Source organism: Alligator sinensis, unplaced genomic scaffold, assembly GCF_000455745.1.
Source record: "Alligator sinensis unplaced genomic scaffold, ASM45574v1 scaffold428_1, whole genome shotgun sequence".
Lineage (NCBI taxonomy): Eukaryota > Metazoa > Chordata > Crocodylia > Alligatoridae > Alligator > Alligator sinensis.
The window spans coordinates 2,141,139-2,162,690 of NW_005841919.1; the positions used below are offsets into that span (position 1 = coordinate 2,141,139).

Below are 21,552 nucleotides of genomic sequence, written 5' to 3' on the forward strand. Positions count from 1 at the left end.
TGTGCTTTTCTCTGCTTGCCAGTAAGTTTATTTCATTTTATTTTTTTTTTTTTTTTGCAGCAAGCCCACCAAAAGTACAGAGCCTGCACGAAATCACTGTTTCCACGAAAAATGCACAATCGCAGTTTTGGTAGGTCCCTACCCACGAAGCAGCAGAATGCTTGTGAAAGACATTTAACTTTAAACTTGTCTAGTATGGGTCAGAGAAGAAGTAGATGCTGGGAGTTTCTAAAAGGTCACCATCAGGGCTCGTCCAGTTTGGGCTTAGTATGTCTGACAGAACTGGGCATTAGTTTGCCTGAAAGCAAGTCTACTCAAAAACTTATTTGAAACAAATGTAAATTATTTGGAACTCTCTGGCATGTGTATCCAGTGTCCAATATGGACTTTTAGACAGCACATTTCTCCAGTACAGATAAGACTAGCTTTACCTTAGAACAAGACAGGACCTATTAGAAATAATGTATGTGCACAGACAGTAATCAAATGTATCACTGAACTAAAATAAGAGGATGTCAGCCATAATTGGCCCAACCCAAAGGCACTGCTGAGACTCACATGACTGCATGGTATGCATCATTCAGCTCTGGCAAGAGGGTTTAATGGAAAGTTGCAGTGTGTTGCTGAGAAAATTGGTCTGTCTCCCTACTTTTCACTGCTCTTTTGTTTGCAGCAATTTATTTTTAAGCATCTTGCAACTGTCAAGTAGGAAAATGGGAGATTGATACAGAAGGAAATGAAAGCAATTTGGGGGGCCCCAGCTTGTGTCACACTTCTCCAAATCCTTCAATGACTAACAGGCATGGTGAGGAAATCTATCAGCCCTGCCTCCCTGCATGAATCTGTCTCCTCCCTATCTCACATAATAGCTGGTTTTTAAGCAGCTGCTGCCTCCTCAACCTTCTTGCTCCAAGCCTCACAGGAGAGATACAGCATCCAGAAACTCAGCAGCACCAACACATTGTCTTCAGAGCTAGTTTCCTCTGAGGACACCTAGCAGACTTCTAGCTGTTCAGAAGGACAAAGTACTCTGTTACTTGGGCTTAAACAGGAGTCTATGTTCCAGGTATGTGCATAGCAAACCATCCTACTCGCATATGTTGAAATTCAGTGGTTGCTCCACCTGTGAGACAGGTTGAATGAGGGTGATCTGAAATGAATAAGGGAGGCTTTAAAATATCCTCTTAAGAATGCCCAAAATACAACAATTAAAATCATCACTTCAGAGAAAGTGCTTTATTTTGGTTGCTGGAAGTAGTGCCATAGGGACAGGTTGGGCCACGTAAGAGACCATCCTGGAATTGTCATTCTGTGACAAGGACTGAAATTTCATTTTGCATTATTGTGTGTGGATAGGTGGGGACCTAGATCTCAATGTCCCCTGAAATCTCAGCAGTTTTCCCCATAGGGTTTGCACCCAGATCAAGGGTAGAAAGTGGTCCTGGTTTAGTACTGACACTTTTTTTTTTTTTTAATCTCTCTATCCCTAAGCAGTTTCTCCATAGCCAGCATCACCACTGGAAAGTCAGATTTCGTGAGGAGCACAGCTATTTCTGCCCCTTGTTTCTCTCTTCTTTCCTTGTCTTGCCTGTGAATCTCCTCTGTTCCTCCTGCCTCTGCATTTTTCTTCTGATGGCACTTCTCATTTCTTTCCCAACCCCAAAAAATTTATTCCGAAAACTAGTAAACACTGGAATAAATGGCCAAGGGAAGTAGTGGGTTCCCTATCAGTTCAAGCCATTAACCCAAGGTTGGATGGCTTTCTGAGATGGCTGTTGCAGTTCAACCACAAGTCTATAGCCAGGAATTACTAGGCAGTATTTTATGGTCTGTGGCATGCAAGAAGTCAGGTGAAATTATCATAATAGTATATTCTAGCATTAAAATCCATAACCACTTATTCTCTTCTACTAAAGAGGTTCTGTCCACTAAACTCATCAACAATGAAAACACTTAATGCTGGAACATAGTATGTTGTATTTGGTCTGATGAAATAACACATAAATGGGATTAATGAAGTATGTCCTACCACTCTAGGTCATTGTTCCAAGTTGTCTACAAATAGTAAAGTGCTTTGAGATTTTTCTGAGGTGTAGGAGAACAGACGGGCATTATTATCATCACCATTGTGTGTTCAAGGTTTTTATCATAAGGATTGGGGAAGAAAATGTACTGCAAATGAAAATTCGTGTTCTGTAAAATTTGATTATGCCATTGGGTCAAAAAAGTGTCAAGAAGGCCGTGTCTAGCCTGCAGCCCAAATGGTTTATCTCAGGATTTTTTATAACATAAATCAAACTGTTTAAAGGCTGATGGTTCAAATCATAGGGGGCACATGGGGTGGGATAAGTGTCCCCCCCCCGAGATTGGCCCTCGCTGGCCAGGGAGTGGGGAGCACCGGCTGGTTGCCCCCACTCCGGAGAAGCACCAGCAGCACTTCCAGTTTTGCTGTCGGCACTTGCAGGGCTGGCAATCAGCTGCTGGGGGACCCCCCGACCCTGGTTGGCAATTGGCCACTGGGGGACCCCCAGAGTCAGGAGGCACCTGGTTCAAATACCATAGTATAGTGACCGGTAGCCCCAGGGAGCACTAAGCAGCAGCACCAGCAACAGTACTGGTGACAGGCGGTACAAAATGCCCCTGACTTAGCAACTAGGAACTTGTCATCAGACTTTTATAGAGATTCTGTTTTTCCCCAATTGGCTTCTGCTCCAATTCTAATTTTGTGCCTTTTCCTATATCTCTTTTGTGCCACCATTCTGTGATAAGAAAGCAAGTGGGACTATATGCATAGAGAAATAGGATGTGGGGAGGTGTGGTAGATAATATTGGCATGAAGACAGAATGGAATGAAGTAGTAGAGCAGGGGTTCTCAACGTATATGTGCCCAAGGCACATTCAAATTTAAAAGAAAAAGCAGTGGGCGCCAATATGAATATTAAAGTTTAGAATTTAGAGCAATCTCATCATCTCATCCATTTCTTAAAATTGCATTAGATCTGCAACTTCAAAATGCAGCTTCCCTTTTCTTACAGGGATATTAAAAAACTTACCTTTTATAATTCTGGATGGAGCATGCACTCAAGAGAAAAAAAAACTTTGAAGTCAGAGATGTGGTTGATATGAAACACTTTGAACACTCGGACTCAGTTTCATTTTGGTGGCCATTGCATACAACCTGTGAAAAAAAGTTTGAAGTGTTGCTATTCTGAGTCCAGTCAGCATTGACAATATTTTTTGTTGGAATAATGATTTTTGCATATTGTGAAAATGCATGCGGGCACCTGAATAAGCCTGGGGGGGAAGCACCATGGCAACTGCGGGCATCTCATTGGGAACCACTGTAGTAGAGGATAGTAGATATTCCAGATTCTAGCATTGCCATACCAGGCCAGGCAGAATGAGATGGTGTGTAGGATGAATATTTTATGAGCAGTCTTCTGACAGAACAGGATCTTATCAAAAACTTTCATGCTGGTCAGGTGAGGTTTGACTTGGCATCTTAGGGAGCCTGAATGAGAAGGAACTAGCTTAAAATTATCTAGTGAAGGCTGAGGGACCAAAAGCAAAAAGGAATGCATTATTTCACATCTCTATGATAAGGTTGCAGTTAACTCTCAGTAAAGACTTCCTGGGTGAAGAACAATTCCAAGAGCTCTGAGTGTGGGGTTAAGACTCCAGAAATTAGCCAAACTCCCCTGTCCTCTGAGAGGGTATCTTTAGGGAAGCCAGTGACCAGCAAGTAAAGCAACATCTTATACCGTAAGCGTCTCATTAGAACAGGAATTGTGTTAATGATGTAACCTGGGCAGTACTCCAAGATGTACCCCCTCCCCAACTGAAGGGATCAGAACAGGTGCACAAGCGCTGTGGGAGGTGTAGGGACCCTCCTTCCCCTATAGAGCAAAGCCAGATCACCAATGGGGATTTAACTACGTACCTTTTAATGAGAAAACAGTAGTGGGAACATAACATGTATAAACCAGGGGGTATAGGGGACACTACAATGCCCTGAGGGGGTGTGATTCAATAAAGGTTAGGGATTTACATTCATTGACATATTCATCCAGTTGATGAAAGACAGGGTTAACAACATATAAAATACAAACAGCACAACAAACAATACTGGTTGGTGAAATATAAAGTGCACCAAATACAAAGTGTCAAATAACGAGATATAAAGCATAGGTACCTAGAGGGGAAAAAATAATGACCCCTTTCTACTGCAACAAGGGTTTCTTCCTGTTACTTTACTCACCCTTTCCCTATCACACTTTACTTGACCCAGCTGGGACTTGAACTCAGATCTCCTATGTAGCAGGCAGAAACGCTATCACACAGCCACTAGTGTTAGTACTACCCCAGCTGTTAAGGGTTTTGATTTTCTAGGAGCCCCTGCCTCATATTAAGCTTCCCAGCCTCTTGCTGGAGGAGCTGGAAGCAGAGCTGGGAGCCTTTTGGGTCAGCTTCTTGTTGGAGCGGGGAAACCTCTCCTGCTGGCCACAGCCTCTTGTAGGGGGATCCTGGAGCCCAGCAGGGAGCTTCTCCTGCCGGCAGCACACCACACTGCTGAGGGTCCAAATGCTCCCTGCAGGTCCCACTCCTTCAGGTTCTTCTGGGGCAACTGCTCCTGCCCTGCTGGCCCAGCTCTTTGAAACTCCTTCTTCATCATTCTTTGCAGGTCTCCCCTGAGTCAGCCGTGTTGCCCCTTTTATCACCCTCCAGGTGACCCAAGGGGCCAATCAGGGGACATGAAGGGCAAGTCTCTGGGGCCTGATTGGCAAGGGAAGGGAATCCCAAGCCTTCCAATCATCTTTTACCCTTTCAAAACCTGTGGGCCAAATCATTACCAGCTAGCCCGTCACAATGAAAAGAGAAAATATGTAAACAAAAAGAACATGTTTTGTGAACGTATGTTTTATGAATGTTGAGCAAAGCTCAACAGGCTAACTTGCTGCTTGAACTGGGGCAGAAAACAACAGGGAGTAGTATTCTCCCAAGCCCTACCAATGAGCCAGCTTCCAACCACACAAGGGGCCAAAATGATGGGGCTCTGTGCCCCAATGACCCATGTGCTCCCTTCAATACTGTGTGATGTGGCAGAATGTGAGTGGAATGGACTGTGAGAGGAGATGGAGTAGCCTAGAAATAAAGGACTTCCCCCTCCCTACCCTTCTAAAACCAGTGAGGTTAATTAACCATGCAAGATTGTGGTACAATCTCCATCACTTGCAGGCTTTAAGTTAAAACAGATTCTCTCTCTCAAAAGACATGCTACAGATCAAACAGGAAATACTGAATAGATGCAGAAGTTTCTCGTGAAGGTTCTTTGGGTGAGATACACAAGCATATTTAGTGTACACTTGATCTGAGCCTTCAAGGAGGCCAAGAAGCAATACTCATACTCTAAATACATACAAACACATATCCCCAAAAACCTGAATGGCAAAGTCAAGCAGTTAGGTATTAGAAAATGCCAGAATTAAGGAAGCCTGTGCAATCTTAATTTAGTTCCTTATCAATATGCATTATGACATTGTTTTTAATTATACAAACCCACACTGTTTCTCTCTCCACAAAATCCCTGCCTTATTCAGTTCTCATTATGGATTGTCCTCTGGGGATGGATTGGGACCATGTAGAGAAAGGGGCTATTATCTGTAACTTCCTCCCATATTTCTAGCAGAAATTGAAAGGTGTGTTATGAATGAAGTAAGGGATTTCAGGAAGAAATAGGATGGCCTTGTGCTGAAAACAGCCAGTGCTGCTTTGTAGAATTGCTAGATGCTTTTGACCTTAATCTCTTAGTATCTCTGTTCCCCATCTGAAAAATAGGGTTGTTGCACCACCTGACTTTACATAGATATTTTTTTAAATAAATATTTCTGAGGCACTCAGACAGTGTAGCTGCAAGTATCCCAGAAAATCTCCCTTTTCATCAAACTCCTTGTACCAGTCTGATCCCATTACTGTTTCTACCTCACCCAAACCAGTTCTCCTTGTTTGTGTTTGAATCAGGGCAGATTCTTCTTCATGCAGCCTGGGAACCAGCATGGTGAACCTTGAAAACACAGGAAAGATAACTCTCCTGCTGCCAGTTTCAGGGCCACAGCAGCCAGGATCAATTACAGTTAAAGCTCTGCTCGGTCCTTGCACAGAGGATGATATGAGCTACTGGAATCTTCAGCATTGGCGACATGTAGGGGGTGCACATGCACCTCCTAAGCCTGGCGGTGCACCCCTTACAAAAAGGCACCACCGACACTGTCCGCAGCACCTGTGGGCGGTTGCTGCTCACCACCCCTCCGCCAACACTGCTGGTGGCATCTGCGGGTGGTCCATGAGCACTGCTGGTTTCTGCTGACTGCCAGTGGCATCTGTGGGTAGTCGCTGACCCCTGGTTGGCACTCGCCGCCCCCCCCCCCCCTACCAGCATTGCCGCGGCTGCCTGCAGCAGCTCCACACTTACCACTGCCATGCTCCTGCTGCCTACACCACTGCTGCCTGCTGGAGCTTGCCCTGCCCCCCCAGCTGCCAGGGGCATATGGCATTCATGATCTTCAGGGAACATAGCTGCCAGGATTGTCAGCTGTCAGTAAATGTACTAACTGTCAGTTTAAAATAAATAAATAAATAAATAATCAGGCTAAAGATGGCTATTAGTGAAGTCCAATAAAACAAAAAACCTTTTGCTGTCAGTAAAAACCCCAAGCAGCTGCAGCTTGATTGAAGCTCTGGCAGACAGAGAACAATAGTGCCACCTGGTGTTCAAATAGGAGCACCACACCCTACAGGGAGCTGCATGCTGCTGCAGCATCCCAAGCTGCCTGTAAAACATCTGGGTCACAGGTAGGCTTCTTTGGGGGTCTGTACTAGGATGGAGGAACTGGAACTGGTCTGAGTGGGGAGGGTGCTGAGGTGGGCAGCATGGTACACAGTGCAGTCAGGGGCAGTAAGGTATAGGGATGAGTAGCAGGGCCCTAGCCTCTGCTGCACCAGGCTAATAGATAACACCCTGAGGCCACCGGGGCTTGTCAGAAATGCAAAATGAACAAAGAAAGTTAAACAAATAAACTAGCACTTAGCTGTCTTCCAGCAGGTCCTACCAGGCTTCCCCTTCTGGCCACCTCTTCTCTTTCAGAAGCTTTGCAGAGCCTATGGGCTTGTACAAACATACAGGCCACTCCTGGCAGTAGTTTAACCCCAAGCTCTAGATAGCCTGCTCCCAGTCAGGTACAGCACTTTGAGGCTGTTTGTCTTTTATTCTTCCTCTTGCTGGTGCTGACCTATGTGGCTAACGCTTCCTCAGTCACCACACCTGTGACAGCTCCCGTGCTGACTCACTGCATCCCTAGACCTGGCTCCCCAGCCTTTGGTGAGTCCTTCCAGGTCTGGAGTGGGCATGAGGAGGTGCTTCCAGGGTGTGGGGTTGTTCAGATGCTCCCACACCCCTAATAACAAGGCCCTGCCCTGTTACACAGCCCTGGTAGCCATTGAATTTTAGCAACTCTGTAGCATTCAATAAATTTCAGGTGCCTGCCTCAGAGCATGATGATGGGAGAACGTTCCCATGAAATGATGTCCAAGGGTGTTTCAGAAACAAATGGCAATTACAAAATGAAACCATTTTTGTGCAGCATTCATTTACTGGACCATATCACTTGCCTACAACAGCACAAACAATGGGTGCATCAATAGTGCCCCACCAGTGTTCCCTGTTACTGTGTAGTTTCCCAGTTTTTCACAGATATACATGGGCAGCCAATTTACTGTTAGTTTCTGAAACACCCTCATAAGTATTTTAACAGGGTCAAAGCAATACATTTTATTCTAATCCTGTTCTGGGAAAATGTTGAACCTGTTTTGCTGAAACTTTTAAAAAGAAATCAGCCTGAGGCAAATGCCTAGGCTGGGAAGTTTCAGCCCAGGTTAAAGACTGACAAAGATACAGTAATGAAAAACAGATCTTATGGTATCAGACAGCCTTTAATAGAGGTGGTGCTATCAGAGCTGTTCATAATATTTTGGAAATACCTTTTCCTCCAATGTAGAGCTCAAATTTGCCTCTACAGTTGCTCAGATGTCTGAAATAAAGCTAGTGTTGCCTTCTGCCCCTCATAGACCTCCACCCATGTGCTTTCTGATTTGTAGTCCATTTCGCCTGAGCTTGAACAATGGCAAAAATTTGACAGAAAGACCAACCTAATGCTTGTCTGCTCGTAAAAATTGTTGTTACTAGCCGTTACATGACTTTCTGACTGGTTCACCATCACACCAACACCCTGAGTTGTCATATTTCCATTCTTCTCTCACACCAGTATCCAGTAGAGGTAATTTTCCTAGGTGTTAATGGCCTTAGACAGGGGTAAAATAGATGCAAGATCAGAATCAAGCTCTAATTATAATTTTGCTTTCTGTTACTGCCCCTCCTTGCATACTGACCTACTACTGGTTGAGGATCACTCCCATTCTAGAACACTACTTTCAAGTTTTGATTTCTGTTTGAAGATGCGGCATGTTAAAATTAGTTGTAAATGGTGTATTTGGTAGCCATATTGGTCTGAGACAAAAATAAATGCAAAAATCGAGAACTCTTGGTTCAGAGAGGATACCTTTTATTAGACCAACTAAGAAATCACAAAAAAAATATCTTTTCCCCTGAGCCTGGTGAAGGGTGTATGAGCCCGAAAGCTTGTAGAAAAAGATTTGTTTTTTTCAATTTCCTGGTTGGTCTAATAAGGTATCCTCTCTAAACCAAGAGTTCTGGATTTTTGCATTTGTAAATGGCATAGCATTACTCAATGCAGTGCAGTAAATTAACTTTTCATTTAATTTTGTGTTAATAGTTTAATCTCTCTCATTTTTTTCTTTTTCTTTCTGCTTTAGTTTTCCAAATGGTTGAACGAGTTCCACCTTTCCTATATGATGTTGGAGAAAGAACTGAATACAAGCCTCTTGGACATGAAGAGCAAGTTGAACACATCAACGCTTATATCTGCAGACCATCTTTCAACACAGACAAAGCTGTGATTGTGATTCATGACATTCTAGGATGGCAGTTCCCAGATACAAGATATATGGTTGATCTGGTTGCAGCTCAGGGATATTTGTAAGCCATCATCCTTATTTTTTTCTTCTTAAAGAAATACTCTCATGTTTACTAGGCCCAAATTTTGACCTGCTCTGGGCATGTCTACACATGCAATTAATGCAACTGAATGTAGCCCGGGTGTACACGGGTTTGTACTTCCCTCTCCAACTGAGGGAATTATTGGCAGGGCAGCGTGCTGTACAGGGACACAACAGCCCAGCGGCCACCTCTTTCCCCTATAGAGTCAGGTCCAGTCAATCAATTACTTAACTATATACATATTTATTATCACAACAAAAGCATTAAATGGTAAGGACATAGATTATATATATATGTACAAATTTACAAACCAATAAACCCTATAATATATTTATATATATACACACACCCAGTTATAATTTAAAGTACAGATGGACAGTAGAACAAACCAGACCAAAGGATATTGATTGGGCAACCTTATAACTCTATTCATATACAAACTATTACTTCAGATTATTCACATAAACTGTAAGGCATAGTCTACAAATATAATTAGCAGTCCTTAGACTACCTAGGTGCCCTCCAGGGCAGGGGCCTCACTCCCAAGGTACCACTGCAGGAAAGGAGGTTGGTGGAAAGAAAAAGGAGAGGAAGACCCCAAAGACTCCTAAGCTCCCCCGCTATCACCCAGGAATGGCCCACGTGGTGCCCCTTTGCTGTCCAGGGTAACTTACTACTCCATAGTCCCAGAGGGTTACCTCTTGTTCTCCAAGTCAAGCTCTGTACCCTGCTGGGTTTTCCTGCTGCCGTCCTGGCTTAGGGCCACATGCACAGCTGCGTGTAGTAGGCGCTTTGCCTTGTGCTAGGGGTTGGAGGCGAGGACAGCCTTGTGCAGCACCGGGGCTCGGTCTGTTCCCAGACCCTCTGGGCAGCATTGTCTGCACTGAGCTGCTGCCCCATGTGAGCAGCTCTTGCCCCAAGCCACCTCAAGCGGCTCCCAGGGTCTCTCACCCTCCATGCAGCGCCTCCTGCACTGAGCTCCCAACCTCATTCTGGGGGTTGAGGAGCTGAGCCGCCCCGGGGGCTCCAAAGATCCTGCTCTGTGCACTAGCCTGTGCACTGTGTCTCTGGCCACACACCAGAGGTTGCAGATCCAAGCCACCTCATGCAGCTCCCAGGGTCTGGATGCTGTGCACTGTGTTGCGCACCGAGAGCCTAACCACTGGAGCCATGCCATGCTCCCCACTGATAGAAGTCTTCAGGGGCTCTTCCTGGGCTACTGCTTTGCCCTGCTGAGCAGCTCTCCTCAGCTCTTCTAAGCCCCGTTCTTTTCTCTTCTCTGACCCCGGCGCATCTGCCCTTCGTGCTGGGCACTCAGCTCCTTTTATATGCTTCAGGGCTCTGCCCCTGAAGTATTCCGGACCTGACAGTTTGCAGTCTATAATCAGGTCTGGGGGAGCTCTTCTCCCGCTCCCCTCAGGAAAGGGGTGTGATGTTATTTCTCTTGCTGCCTCCTGATTGGTGGATGGGCTCCACCATCAAAACAGCAGGATCTCAAGCCTGGGGTTCAACCTAAACTCTGAAAGGTAAGCCTGCTACATGAATATACTCTGGCTCAATTTGAGCTGAAGTAAACTAATCCTGATGACACCATCTACACATGCATTTAAACACAGTAATTTACTACGCTGCTGGATACCACTTGTATCTGACAGGACTATCAGGCAGCACGGTAAATTAGTCTACTGTGCCTTAACTGCTGTGCACATGTAGATGGGGGCGCTTTACTGAGCAGCAAATTAGTCTGCTGCATAGTAAAACATCTGGCGTAAACGTGCCCATGAGCAGCTCTGTAATTTTAATCTGAAGAAAAATAATAAGACAACCAAAAATGGAATTAATCTGTGAGACACCAGTGCACAGACGTCTCTTCAAGAGACTACTTCAGCTTACAGAACCAAATAGCTGCACTGACAGAGTTCTTAATTGTTTAAAAATGCAGTGCATTGACAAAAACCCCATCAAAAGACTATTCTGGTGGTCTCCTGTAGTGGGTGATTTAAAAATATATATCAACTTTTTACACTGAAATTAAATCTAAAAAATGAATATGCATATCTTTTTATAATGTTGTTATTTTTTAAACAAATGCTGTTTGAGTCTAACCTACATAATATTCGCTTTATCTTTTACCAGAAAAGATGTGTGTATATGCATCTGTAGCTAAAGTTTCTTTAAAGTACACTTGTCTTTTCATCTGATTTGCCTAAAGTGTTGCAATATCCATTTTCTACTTTTTTTACAGAAAGGTATTTTTTAGCCCCTGGCTACTAAAGCAGGATGAATGTAACGATTTAGGCTAAGGACAGACATTACACATAAACTGGTTTAAGTAATCAGAAACTGGTTTAATCCAATAACAGAACAGGCATTCAGTGTACATAAACCTGTTTGAAAATGGCTGAAACTGGTTTGAGATAAACTTGGTTGAATGTAGTATCAGACTTAACTGATTTGGGTCAAACCAGTTTATGCAATGTCTGTCCCAGACCCCTTCCTGGTTTAAGTTAAACCAGAGTCCCCCAGCATGCTCTCTGGGCTGGGCTAGGCAATCTACTCGAGAGAGCTGGGCTGGTCCCTCCCCTCTGCTCCCTCACTGGAGCTTCAGCAGAGACTTGTAGGCACAGCAGCATCTGTCTGGCTTCCTCCTGCTCCATGCCCCGCCCTCACTGTTCCCATAGCACAGATGTAGCCAGCATGTGGTATGCTAGCTAATGCTTAGAGGTGTCTGTGTAAGGCAGACAGGACAAAGGCAGACAGGACAGTGTCCGCTTAGGGCTTTTTGGAGCTAATCAACAGGTCAGCTGGTAATGTCCCTCCATTCCTTCCTTGGAAAAAGTTGTTTAAGAAGAGCTTGAACTAATGAGAGAGGCTTTGTTTTCTGATGGGGTGATAAATGCTGATAATAGAGCTGAAAAATGCTCTGTTATCAATAAGGGGGGAGAACCCCTCCCAAATCAGAGCATCCTGCCGGGGCCTGGCCATACTCCTCCCTCCCCGCCCCCCAGCTCAGCACTTTGGAAGGGATGTGGATGGCTGTTGTAGCTTCTAACCCTTGGCTTCTCGCTTGAGCCACTACAGGCATGTGCCTGAATTTCCTCAATCCAGAAGGGATGTCTGCACAGTTACGGTTTAGCCTAGCCAAGTTAGACTAACCTGCAAAGATTGAATCAATTCAGGCTCAAGCTTTTTGAATGTCTGTCCCTAACCTTAGAGATTGTTTATTTTGCCACCACGTGGGTAACAATTATGGGGCAAAAAATAGGTGCATGACTGTCTAGGTATATGTAAACCTTCTTCACTGCCATTGCACAGATGCATGTCAGGCCATGCCTCTCTTGGTCTGCTATCTGGTACCATGTAAACCAGTACAGTCTGTTCCGTGGTCAGGTTGTCAGTGACTAAACCGATGCCTCTACCTGGGCTTGCGTGGGTGAAGAGGGTCTGTGGACACCCAGCAGGACTGAAAACAAGACCTGCCAAAGAGCAAATGAGCTCCCTACAAGCCAACAGCCATCTGTACCTAGAGAGGAGATGGGCGCCACCCAGTCACTCTGCCCAAAGAATCATCAGTGATGCAAAGCAATTCAACTAGGGTTGTTATAACATGTAAGGTGTCCCAACGGTTGCAGCGGCCTTAGGACTGACTTGACTTGATTGCACAGATGCACACAAGCTGAATCAATTTTGTTTTGTGCAGAGCCATTTGCCCAGACTTCTTCAAAGGACAACCTTGGACAACTACTGATCATTGGGCTGACTTTGCTGACTGGTTGAAAAAGCATGATCCTACAAAAGTGGACAGGTAAGATATATATTTATCCTGGAGTTTTAAAAGTTTCAGCTGCACTGAAACTTAAAGCTGTGGAATTAGTATAGTAAATAATGAGAATGATGTGCCTGTGAGATTTTCAGAAAGGCTCTAATGGGAGTACAAGGTGGCCATATGCATAGAGAGGAGGGCGCATGTATTGTTGGCATACTGGAGAAAGTCAAGGGTACTGCTTATCAGGGAAGAAGACTGAGAGGAAAGGATTGAAAAGGGTTCCAGAAGAGACAGACAAGAATCTCCTATAACAAAGTGTTTTGTCTTGTGCAAAACTACAAGACTAAGAAAGGAAGCTTACAGAAATAGAGAAAAATTAAGAGTGAGGAGAGATGCATGTAGTTCCATTTCAATTTCAATTTTAAAATTACCTGAAAGATGCTCATTTTCTAACCTTCCTGATCACTAATTAATTACCCACTGGTCAGCTAAAAAGCAATTCTGCTGCCTAGAGGTTTGTATCCCCAGCAATGCACAATTGTTTTTTGTGGGCAGAATGTGGAAACTGAGCTCTCCCACATAGAAATATTGGGAGTGGGGTTGAGCAGCTCAGGCTATGTGGTGCAACCATTAGAACATGAAGTAGACTCACCAGACACCTTTAGAGAGGGGATTGGGATACATGCTCTCTGGCACTTTCCTATGAGTAGTCGTTGCAGCCATAGGCAGATCCAGGATTTTTAAAGTGGGGGGATGTGGTAGTAGTGACCAGCACTGCAGGGGTGGTTGTAGCCCCTGTTCCCAGCCTTCTGTCCACTTAGGTGGAGAGGCTGGACCATGGAAACAGTAGCCAGGGACATTTTTTAGGTCACTGAAGCAAGGAAGAAGTCATCTGCCTGCTTTCAGCACCTCCTTCCTTCCCATCCATGCTAAATGGCACTTTCTCACCCCTCCCATTCCACCACTTGCCTTCTCTCTCTTCCACTTGCCCTCTCCACTTGCTAAGCATCAGCTCTGCAGAAAATGACCTGGGGATTACAGTGGACAATAAGCTGGATATAAGCCAGCAATGTGCCCTTGTTGCCAAGAAGGCTAGCAGCATACTGGGCTGCAGTAGTAGGAGCATTGCCAGCAGACTGAAGGAAGTGATTATTCCCCTCTATTCAGCACTGGTGAGGCCACATCTGGAGTACTGTGTCCAGTTTTGGGCCGCTCCTTATAGAAAGGATGTGGACAAGTTGGAGAGAATCCAGTGGAAGGTGACAAAAATAGTTCAGGGGCTAGGGCATGTGACTTCTGGGGAGAAGCTGAGGGAACTGGGCTTATTTAGTCTGGAGAAGAGAAGACTGAGGGGAATTTGATAGAAGTCTTCAACTCCCTGAAGGGTGATTCCAAAGAGGATGGAGCTAGACTGTTCTCAGTGGTGACAGATGACAGCAAGAAGCAAAGTTTTCAAGTTGCAGCAACAGAGATTTCAGATGGATATTAGGAAAAATTCTCACCAGGAGGTTGGCGAAGCACTGGACTAGGTTACCTAGAGAGGTGGTGGAATCTCCATCCTCGGAGGTTTTTAAGGCCTGACTCAACAGAGCCCTGACTGGAATGATCTAGTTGGGGATGGTCCTGCTTTGAGTAGGGGGGGCCTTCTGAGGTCCCTTCTAACCCTAATTTTCTATGATTTATACCTCTGAGCACACTGCTGCTGTCTTGGCCACTCCTGCCCCACTCTGGCTGGGGCTGTGGGGAGCTGGACTCAACAGGGGTGGCAGTGGGTGGGTTCCCTCTCCCTGCACTTCTCTGGGGCTGTTGGGGAACAGCCAAGGGGACTGGACAGGTAGTAGGAACCTGGTCACTGCCATCACTGCTACCCAGCTGAGCCTGGCTTACTACACAGCCTGGCTAGTGGGGCAGGAGCAGCCCTGAAACACTCCCTGTTGCCCAGACAGTCGCAGCAACATGCAGGGGATGAGAGGGAAGGGGACATTCTGCTGACCACTGGTTTGTGAGGGCAGCGTATAGCCCCTACCTACAGAACAGACGAAAGCATCATTTTCTCCTCTTGGGTGAGATTTTGACCTCATCTCTCTTATCTGACTTTTGCACACTCAGCTGTTGCCTTTGTGAACTTACTACAGAGCACTGCCTACTTCTCAGCGTCCACCAGGTTTCTCCATTGGGGTCTCATAGTGTTCTTACCATCTACTACCTCTGTCCATAGACACTGATGCTGGGTTTGATTTTCTTCAGATTCATGATGAATGTGGCAAACATCTCCCCAAGCAAGTCCTTCAGGAGCTTGCTTAACCTTTCTATCACCAGTTGTCTACCCATCTCTTACAACACTTGCTTCCTCTAATTGATAACAGGATTGCTCTTGAACAACTCCACAGCAAAAATTTGCAGATTCACCCTAGATGTGATTCAAGAGCATTCTTCTTCAGGCAGGGGAGCACTGATGATTCCATTGCTGCCAGCCGGGCCAACCTTCAGGGACTAGACAGCCTGTCTCACATATATCTCATGTCTTCCATGCTTCCCTGACCAACATTCCAACACTGTGTGCGCACAGATTAGTGCGTTAGTTTCTCACCATGGTGTGCTTGCACTTGATCCCTGAAGGGATTTTTTTAAGGCACTTTCTACAGTTCTTTTCTAAGATTTATAAAATAGTGCTTTGGGGAAGACATCTAACAGCTTGGACAGATGTAATGTTTACAGCACTATAAACAACTTAAAAGTACTACAAAAATTAAGGGGGAAGATGACTTACAGTGCACTAGCACTACAAATTGACTCAAACCATATGAAAAAAGACCCTGGATGAAACAAGGACAACTGTGAAGTGACATTTATGTAAGGAGTGACAGGTGTATGTGGATGCTACTGAAGCACTGGAAATTAAAAGCACTTCAGAAAAGGTAGAATTTGAAGTGTGTGCGCATTTCTGATTAAACCATTTTAACCAACAAATAAAATATATGGATGGTTACCTGTAGTCCATAGTCTGCTTGAGCTGAGTCAAAACACCGGCATTTTTTCAGGGTCCTTCAAGAAAGCATGACACTCCAAGAAACAGATAAGTCAGAGAGACACCCAATTACTCTAAAATCAGGTTGTGGGCCACAAAGTACCTCCACAAACCTTTAACAATGGCCTGTTCTCTACTTCTTGGCTTCTGACCATACGACTTGCACTATACAACAATATAACTGAATTTTCAGAACAGACGCATGTTAACATTTGAAAATCCCTAGCAAAAACAATGCACAGATATGTAGGTATTTACTGGTTTTAGTATATGCAATTCCATTTAAAAGTTTACCAAATTAATTAAATAAGGTAAAATGGAAATGGGTTTACACTTTTTGAGATTTCTACAATTTAAAAAAAATTTCTGTACTATGCTGTACTTTCAACACTTGATATATTAGTCTGCTTATATGACTTGTGGCTTTTTTACTGTGCTTTAGTTATTGTCTCTTTAATTTGGGGTTATTGTTTAGTTAATAGTTTTCTCATAGGTGGGCTTAGCAGAAGTTTTTGTAATGATGATTCGCAAAACAGGAATTTGGCAATACTGTACTCATGACTTATCTGTCCAATAACTTGATTCTGTAACATAAGAAGTGCTATACCGGGCCCATCTAGCCTAGTACCCTGTGTCTTTCACCATCTTACCCAGACACCAAATGCCAGGACACTTTTGCTGAGGGTAAGGGTCCCTGGTTGGACCAGCCTGTATTCTACCTTAATCCCACAAGCCACTGAAAAAATCTAGGTTGGTGGCTCCTGCATGGAGCCATCAACATGAGCATGTACCTGGAGCACTTTACATACTCCCCTAACACCTGTCCCTTCTGTGGTCAGAGGGGGACCCTAGCACACACCTATCTCAAGTGCACTAGGCTGCAGCCTCTCTACTGTGTCCTCAGGAACATCCTGTTAAGGTTCTAGCTGCACTTTCCCTGCACCTCTTGTTTTATGCACGCCCTATATGTAGCCCTATGAAATCATGAAACTTTTTGCTCAAATTCCTCCTGGCCCTGGCCAAGTCTGGCAGCCTCTCCTCTTAAAATGAGAGGTGTGCCAAATGCCCTGTCACAATGCTACATCAAAAAGAACTTTATTTTGTTTGTTTTAAGGTTACTAGCAAATAATTTAATTCAGTATTTCCTAGTTCTTGTATCATGCAAGAGAGTAAATAATAAATCCCCATCTACTATCTCCACACCATTCATGATTCACTCTCATACTCAATAATCTCTCATGTAAGATTTTTTTTGTTTTAATCATTTTCACTTGCATGTCCTGTCCTTATTCATTGTCTTATGGGTGAAGTATTTGAACCAGTTCCAAAATATATCCTTATATTTTATATCCTTATATAGCCTTAAATGCTATCCAAAATAAAGTTACTTTTCTAAATCATAGCCAGAACAGCTAGTCTGCATTTAAGAATAGCAGCAACTAATCTAAAGTTTAAATGTTTAACTAAAGTTTAATTTAAAGTTTAAATGATTTTGTTTTAAATGATAGGGGAAAGAATATGGGGACAATTTGATGTACTTCTGCATTTTCAGAATTTTAGGTAATGATTTTACTATGGATTTCTTAGTTTCCTTTTGCTTATGTCTTAGGGAAACTGATGCTGTCTTGAAGTATCTAAAGGAGCAGTATGGTGCAAAGAAGATCGGTGTCGTTGGGTTTTCCTGGGGTGGCATGGCTGTACATCACTTGATGCTGACAAATCCTGAATTACAGACTGGGGTGTCCTTCTATGGTAGTACAGAATGCATATACACTTAAACAGGTTCCCATGGCTATATACAATATATAACTTAGGTATCACTCTGTAAAGATAAGTATTGAATGCAAAGGTGAGCTGAAGATTTAAACACAACTCTATTGCAGCAGTACATGCTATATGTCCCCAGTAACCAACTTGCAGGGACAGACAGTTGTTTAGATGTTCACAAAGCAGAAAATGTTCATTTCCATTTCCCACCAAAATTTCCTAACTAGCTGTACGATGGCTTGGAAAATGGGAAAAAAAATATTTTCCTAATGATTTGTTTTCCAGCAGAACAAACATTTGTGCTAATCAGTGAAGCATGCTAAGAAAAAGGCTTGTCTCAGTCCCTGAGTAATTCTGCTCCAGGATGGCTGTCAGCCTGCTCTGTTGCTGTGGCATTATGGATACAAGGATATGCCAGAGTACGAGCAACAATTTGGGATGTGAAGGAAGCCAGAAGAGGCAAGAGAGAGCACTTTTCATCTGCCTATGTTCCCAGTCTAGTTAGCGTGGATGTTATAGGAAGATTGACAGAAAAGATAGCAGAGTGGGCATTTCATGCCTTTCCTGAGAGGTGTTTGCTCACCGTTTGTAAGGAGTTTCAGTTGGATGGACTCCCCGGTTTAGCATCAGCCAAGAGTACTTCCCTTCATCTTGGCTTGGCAAGGAAGGCAAAATATGAGCATCTGAAGTCTGGGCCTAAAGAGTCTGGGATGGAGGATATTTGCCTGTAGTATCTGGGGGCATCTGAACCCCAAGACCTCTGGGCTTGGACCTGCACATAGAACGCCTGCCAATGAATTTTGAGGTAACTGAAGTCCCAGAGTGAGAGGTCTGAGATGGAGGATGCTTGCCGATTGTAGCACCATACTAACCATGGTGTTTAGAATGATTGAGTGCTGTCTGCTCAATCAATAGGGTTTTTGGAATAATTGAGTTTTGCTCAGTCAATATGATTTGGAACCCATTTGGCTAATTTGACCTGGAACATGAAATATATTATTTTTTAAAAGTCCTTTCTAATATGGGCATAGTCACATTTATCATGGTTTTTGCCACTGTTGGCTTACAGTCCTATAATCTGCTGACTATAAATCATGCCTTAAGGGCCACTTCTGTTATTACAGAATATATCCACCTGTGCCAGCTCAGTGGTGCTTCTTGTGCACCGGTGTTCCACAGACTGAACTACACCCAAAAATGAATTACAGGCCATTGCAAATTGCTGCTTTTGATTTAAAGCTCTCTGCAACGTGTCCTGGCTATCTTGGAAACTCCTTCTTGTACTCCACCTTGGCTTTGGGGTGAGCTGGCATATTCTTCAGTAGGGTACTGTTGATCCTGAAGTTTGCTTCCTTCGTTAGTCCCAAGAGCCCGACTTTATTGGCATTCAGGGTATTTTGCCTAGCCTAGTTTACTTGAACTTTCAGTCTTTTACTTCAGTAGAAAGGGTTGGCTGAAGAGTGACCAAATCTCTTGAGGTTCATGGCGAAGTTTTTAAGCAATGGTTTAACTCGTGTGATTTTCAAGCTGATGTGTCCCCCTGAAGTGTATATAACAGGGATTTTTTTTCTAATGACTGATACATAGTGCAGATCTTACCTGATGTAAATACTGTCTCCAAATATGTTGTAGGAATAATCAGGAACACTGAAGACAGATACAACTTGCTGAATCCCACATTTTTTATTTTTGGTGAAAAAGATCATACCATTTCTTTGAAGCAGGTAAGTTATTTTTACAAAATGGATTCATTTTCTGTATAGTTCCTTTATTTTACATGGCAATGGAAATCTGGCTGGCAGATGCCTGTGTGAGCCTGCCAACAGTAGAAGAGGAAAAAAGGATTCAGGAATAGAGTTTTCTTATCTGCATTTTAGCATCTCACATATTTTATAGAGAGGCAATTCCAGGAGGATGTAGAGAAACATGGTGAGAACCAGGGAGCAGACTCTTTATACCAAGACCAGCAGGGTTGGGATTTTTGTGGATGCAAATCAAACACCTTAACTACTTGGATACTGCAATCACCACCTAGAGTAGGGGTTGGCAACCTAAAGCTAATGGGCTGGATCCAGCCTGTGGAGCCTTTGAATCTGGCCAATGGAGCCATGGGATTTGACAGTGTTCAGCAGCAGAGGGTCTGCTACAGCTGAGCAACCAGGGTTCCAGCAAAAAAGGGGAGATTTCCCTGCATTATGCTACCGACAGGCAGGAGATAGAAGCATCAGAAGCAGCTGGGCACTAGTGCACACCCATCTCAGACCTGAGCTGGGTTACTCTGGCCTCTTGCTGGAAAATGTTGGTGACCTCTGCCTTGGAGAACAGCAAAGCTAAAAGCCACTGAATGTGGAAGCTGGAGATAAAGGTCCAATTCTCAGCTGTACTATTGAACTTTGTGGGTGACTGATTGTGGACAGGTCACTTAAGCACCAAATCAGTCAGTGATTTGCAAAAGCATGAATTTGGGTCTCTATTGGGAAACTCGCTAAATTGGCATATTTTATAAAAATAGCTTTATTTTAAAGAACTGATGATAAAATCTGATTCAAGTGCAGAATTATTTTAAAAAAAAGAAACCGAGATGTAAGGACACACTTCTATTAAGCAAAAGCAAATGATGAACAAATTTAAATAGGCAACTTAAGCAAAAATGATAAACAACTTATAATAGATGTTCTTTTTTTCAGATCACTTTACTGGAGGAGAAACTGAAACAGTACTGTCAAGTTCCCTATTTTCTTAAAGTTTACCCTGGGCAAGTTCACGGCTTTGCACAGTTCAAGCCAGATGATACAAAACCTCAGGATAAACCGTACATTGAACAAGCAAGAAAGGATATGTTTGACTGGATTGAAAAATTTGTCTAACAAATATAAAATCAAAAGTGTAAGATAACATAAAGCAATATATTCTGCAATGTTAAGGCTGGCATTTGATTTCATTCTACTTTAAATGAGAGCTGTTTAGGGCGTTTTGGGGGTGGAGAATAAACTATATTGTATTTATAGAATTTACAATAATATAGTAATTTTTTTATTGGCAGTTCTAAATAACATGATTTCATGTTAAACCATTTTTGAATGAAATATTAAGGGAGTGTTTACATTCAACCTACTTTAGTATAGTTATAATCTTGTTGGAGACAGGTCTCCAGTTTCTCTGGGGTATATTCTCTCTTCCACCTTGTATACAGCTGATATTCGTAGAACTCTTATATGTTGAGAGTGTAGACTTCTTTGAGCTGTATTATTACAGCATAAGCATTTTTATCAGCAAGACTGTGCTGATAAAAATGCTTATGCCATAATAATACAGCTCAAAGAAGCATTCTTGTGTTTTCAGTATAATGCCTTGGTGTCTGGAGGGGGGGAAAATGACACTAGGACTGTCCTAGCTTTCCATGTAATTATTTGAAACAGTTTTCATTTAGTAGAAAAGGGTTGCTTAGGATGTGTAGCAGTACTCAGTATAAGTTGCTGTCCACATAATGGAAAAAAGCAGTCTTTCTGAGTATGGCTGAGGGACTAATATGAATAGAAGTATCAAATTATAGACACTGTGTCAAAACTGTTGCCCTGCCCATGGCAATTATGCTGATTCAGTGTCCTAGTAATCATATTCAGAATACTATTATCCTGGTGGGGGTCGGGAAATCTCTCTCAAGAAACAGGACTATTGAGTTGTGGAAGCTGGCAGCTGCAATACTAGCACATTATTTTAAAAGGACATTTCTTTCCGGATATTACGCCATGCTCAGAATGTTGAACCCCAGCTCAAGTCTGGGATTGTGCCCGGTATGCAAAGGCCAATAAAGATACCAGGGGTGAAAGTACAAAGAAGGTTTATTGCTAGCAATAAAAG

General features: G+C 43.5%; 1 protein-coding gene across 1 annotated transcript; it reads left to right on the plus strand.

Annotated features, from left to right (window-relative positions):
• Positions 1 to 756: 756 nt before the first annotated feature.
• Positions 757 to 21,528, plus strand: LOC102386996 (carboxymethylenebutenolidase homolog). Its single transcript, XM_006018970.3, has 6 exons — positions 757 to 1,066; positions 8,887 to 9,109; positions 12,831 to 12,935; positions 17,534 to 17,676; positions 19,324 to 19,415; positions 20,379 to 21,528. The coding sequence occupies exons 2-6, from the start codon at positions 8,895 to 8,897 to the stop codon at positions 20,556 to 20,558; spliced, it is 735 nt and encodes a 244-aa protein (XP_006019032.1). The 5' UTR covers positions 757 to 1,066; positions 8,887 to 8,894; the 3' UTR covers positions 20,559 to 21,528.
• The last annotated feature ends 24 nt before the right edge of the window (positions 21,529 to 21,552 follow it).

Bases quoted from the DNA above. Each gene is read 5' to 3' on its own strand.
- LOC102386996 (XM_006018970.3), top strand. From the start codon at position 8,895: ATGGTTGAACGAGTTCCACCTTTCCTATATGATGTTGGAGAAAGAACT. The intron at 9,110-12,830 runs GTAAGCCATCAT...TGTTTTGTGCAG, and splicing joins GTTGCAGCTCAGGGATATTT to AGCCATTTGCCCAGACTTCT. The intron at 12,936-17,533 runs GTAAGATATATA...CTTATGTCTTAG, and splicing joins GATCCTACAAAAGTGGACAG to GGAAACTGATGCTGTCTTGA.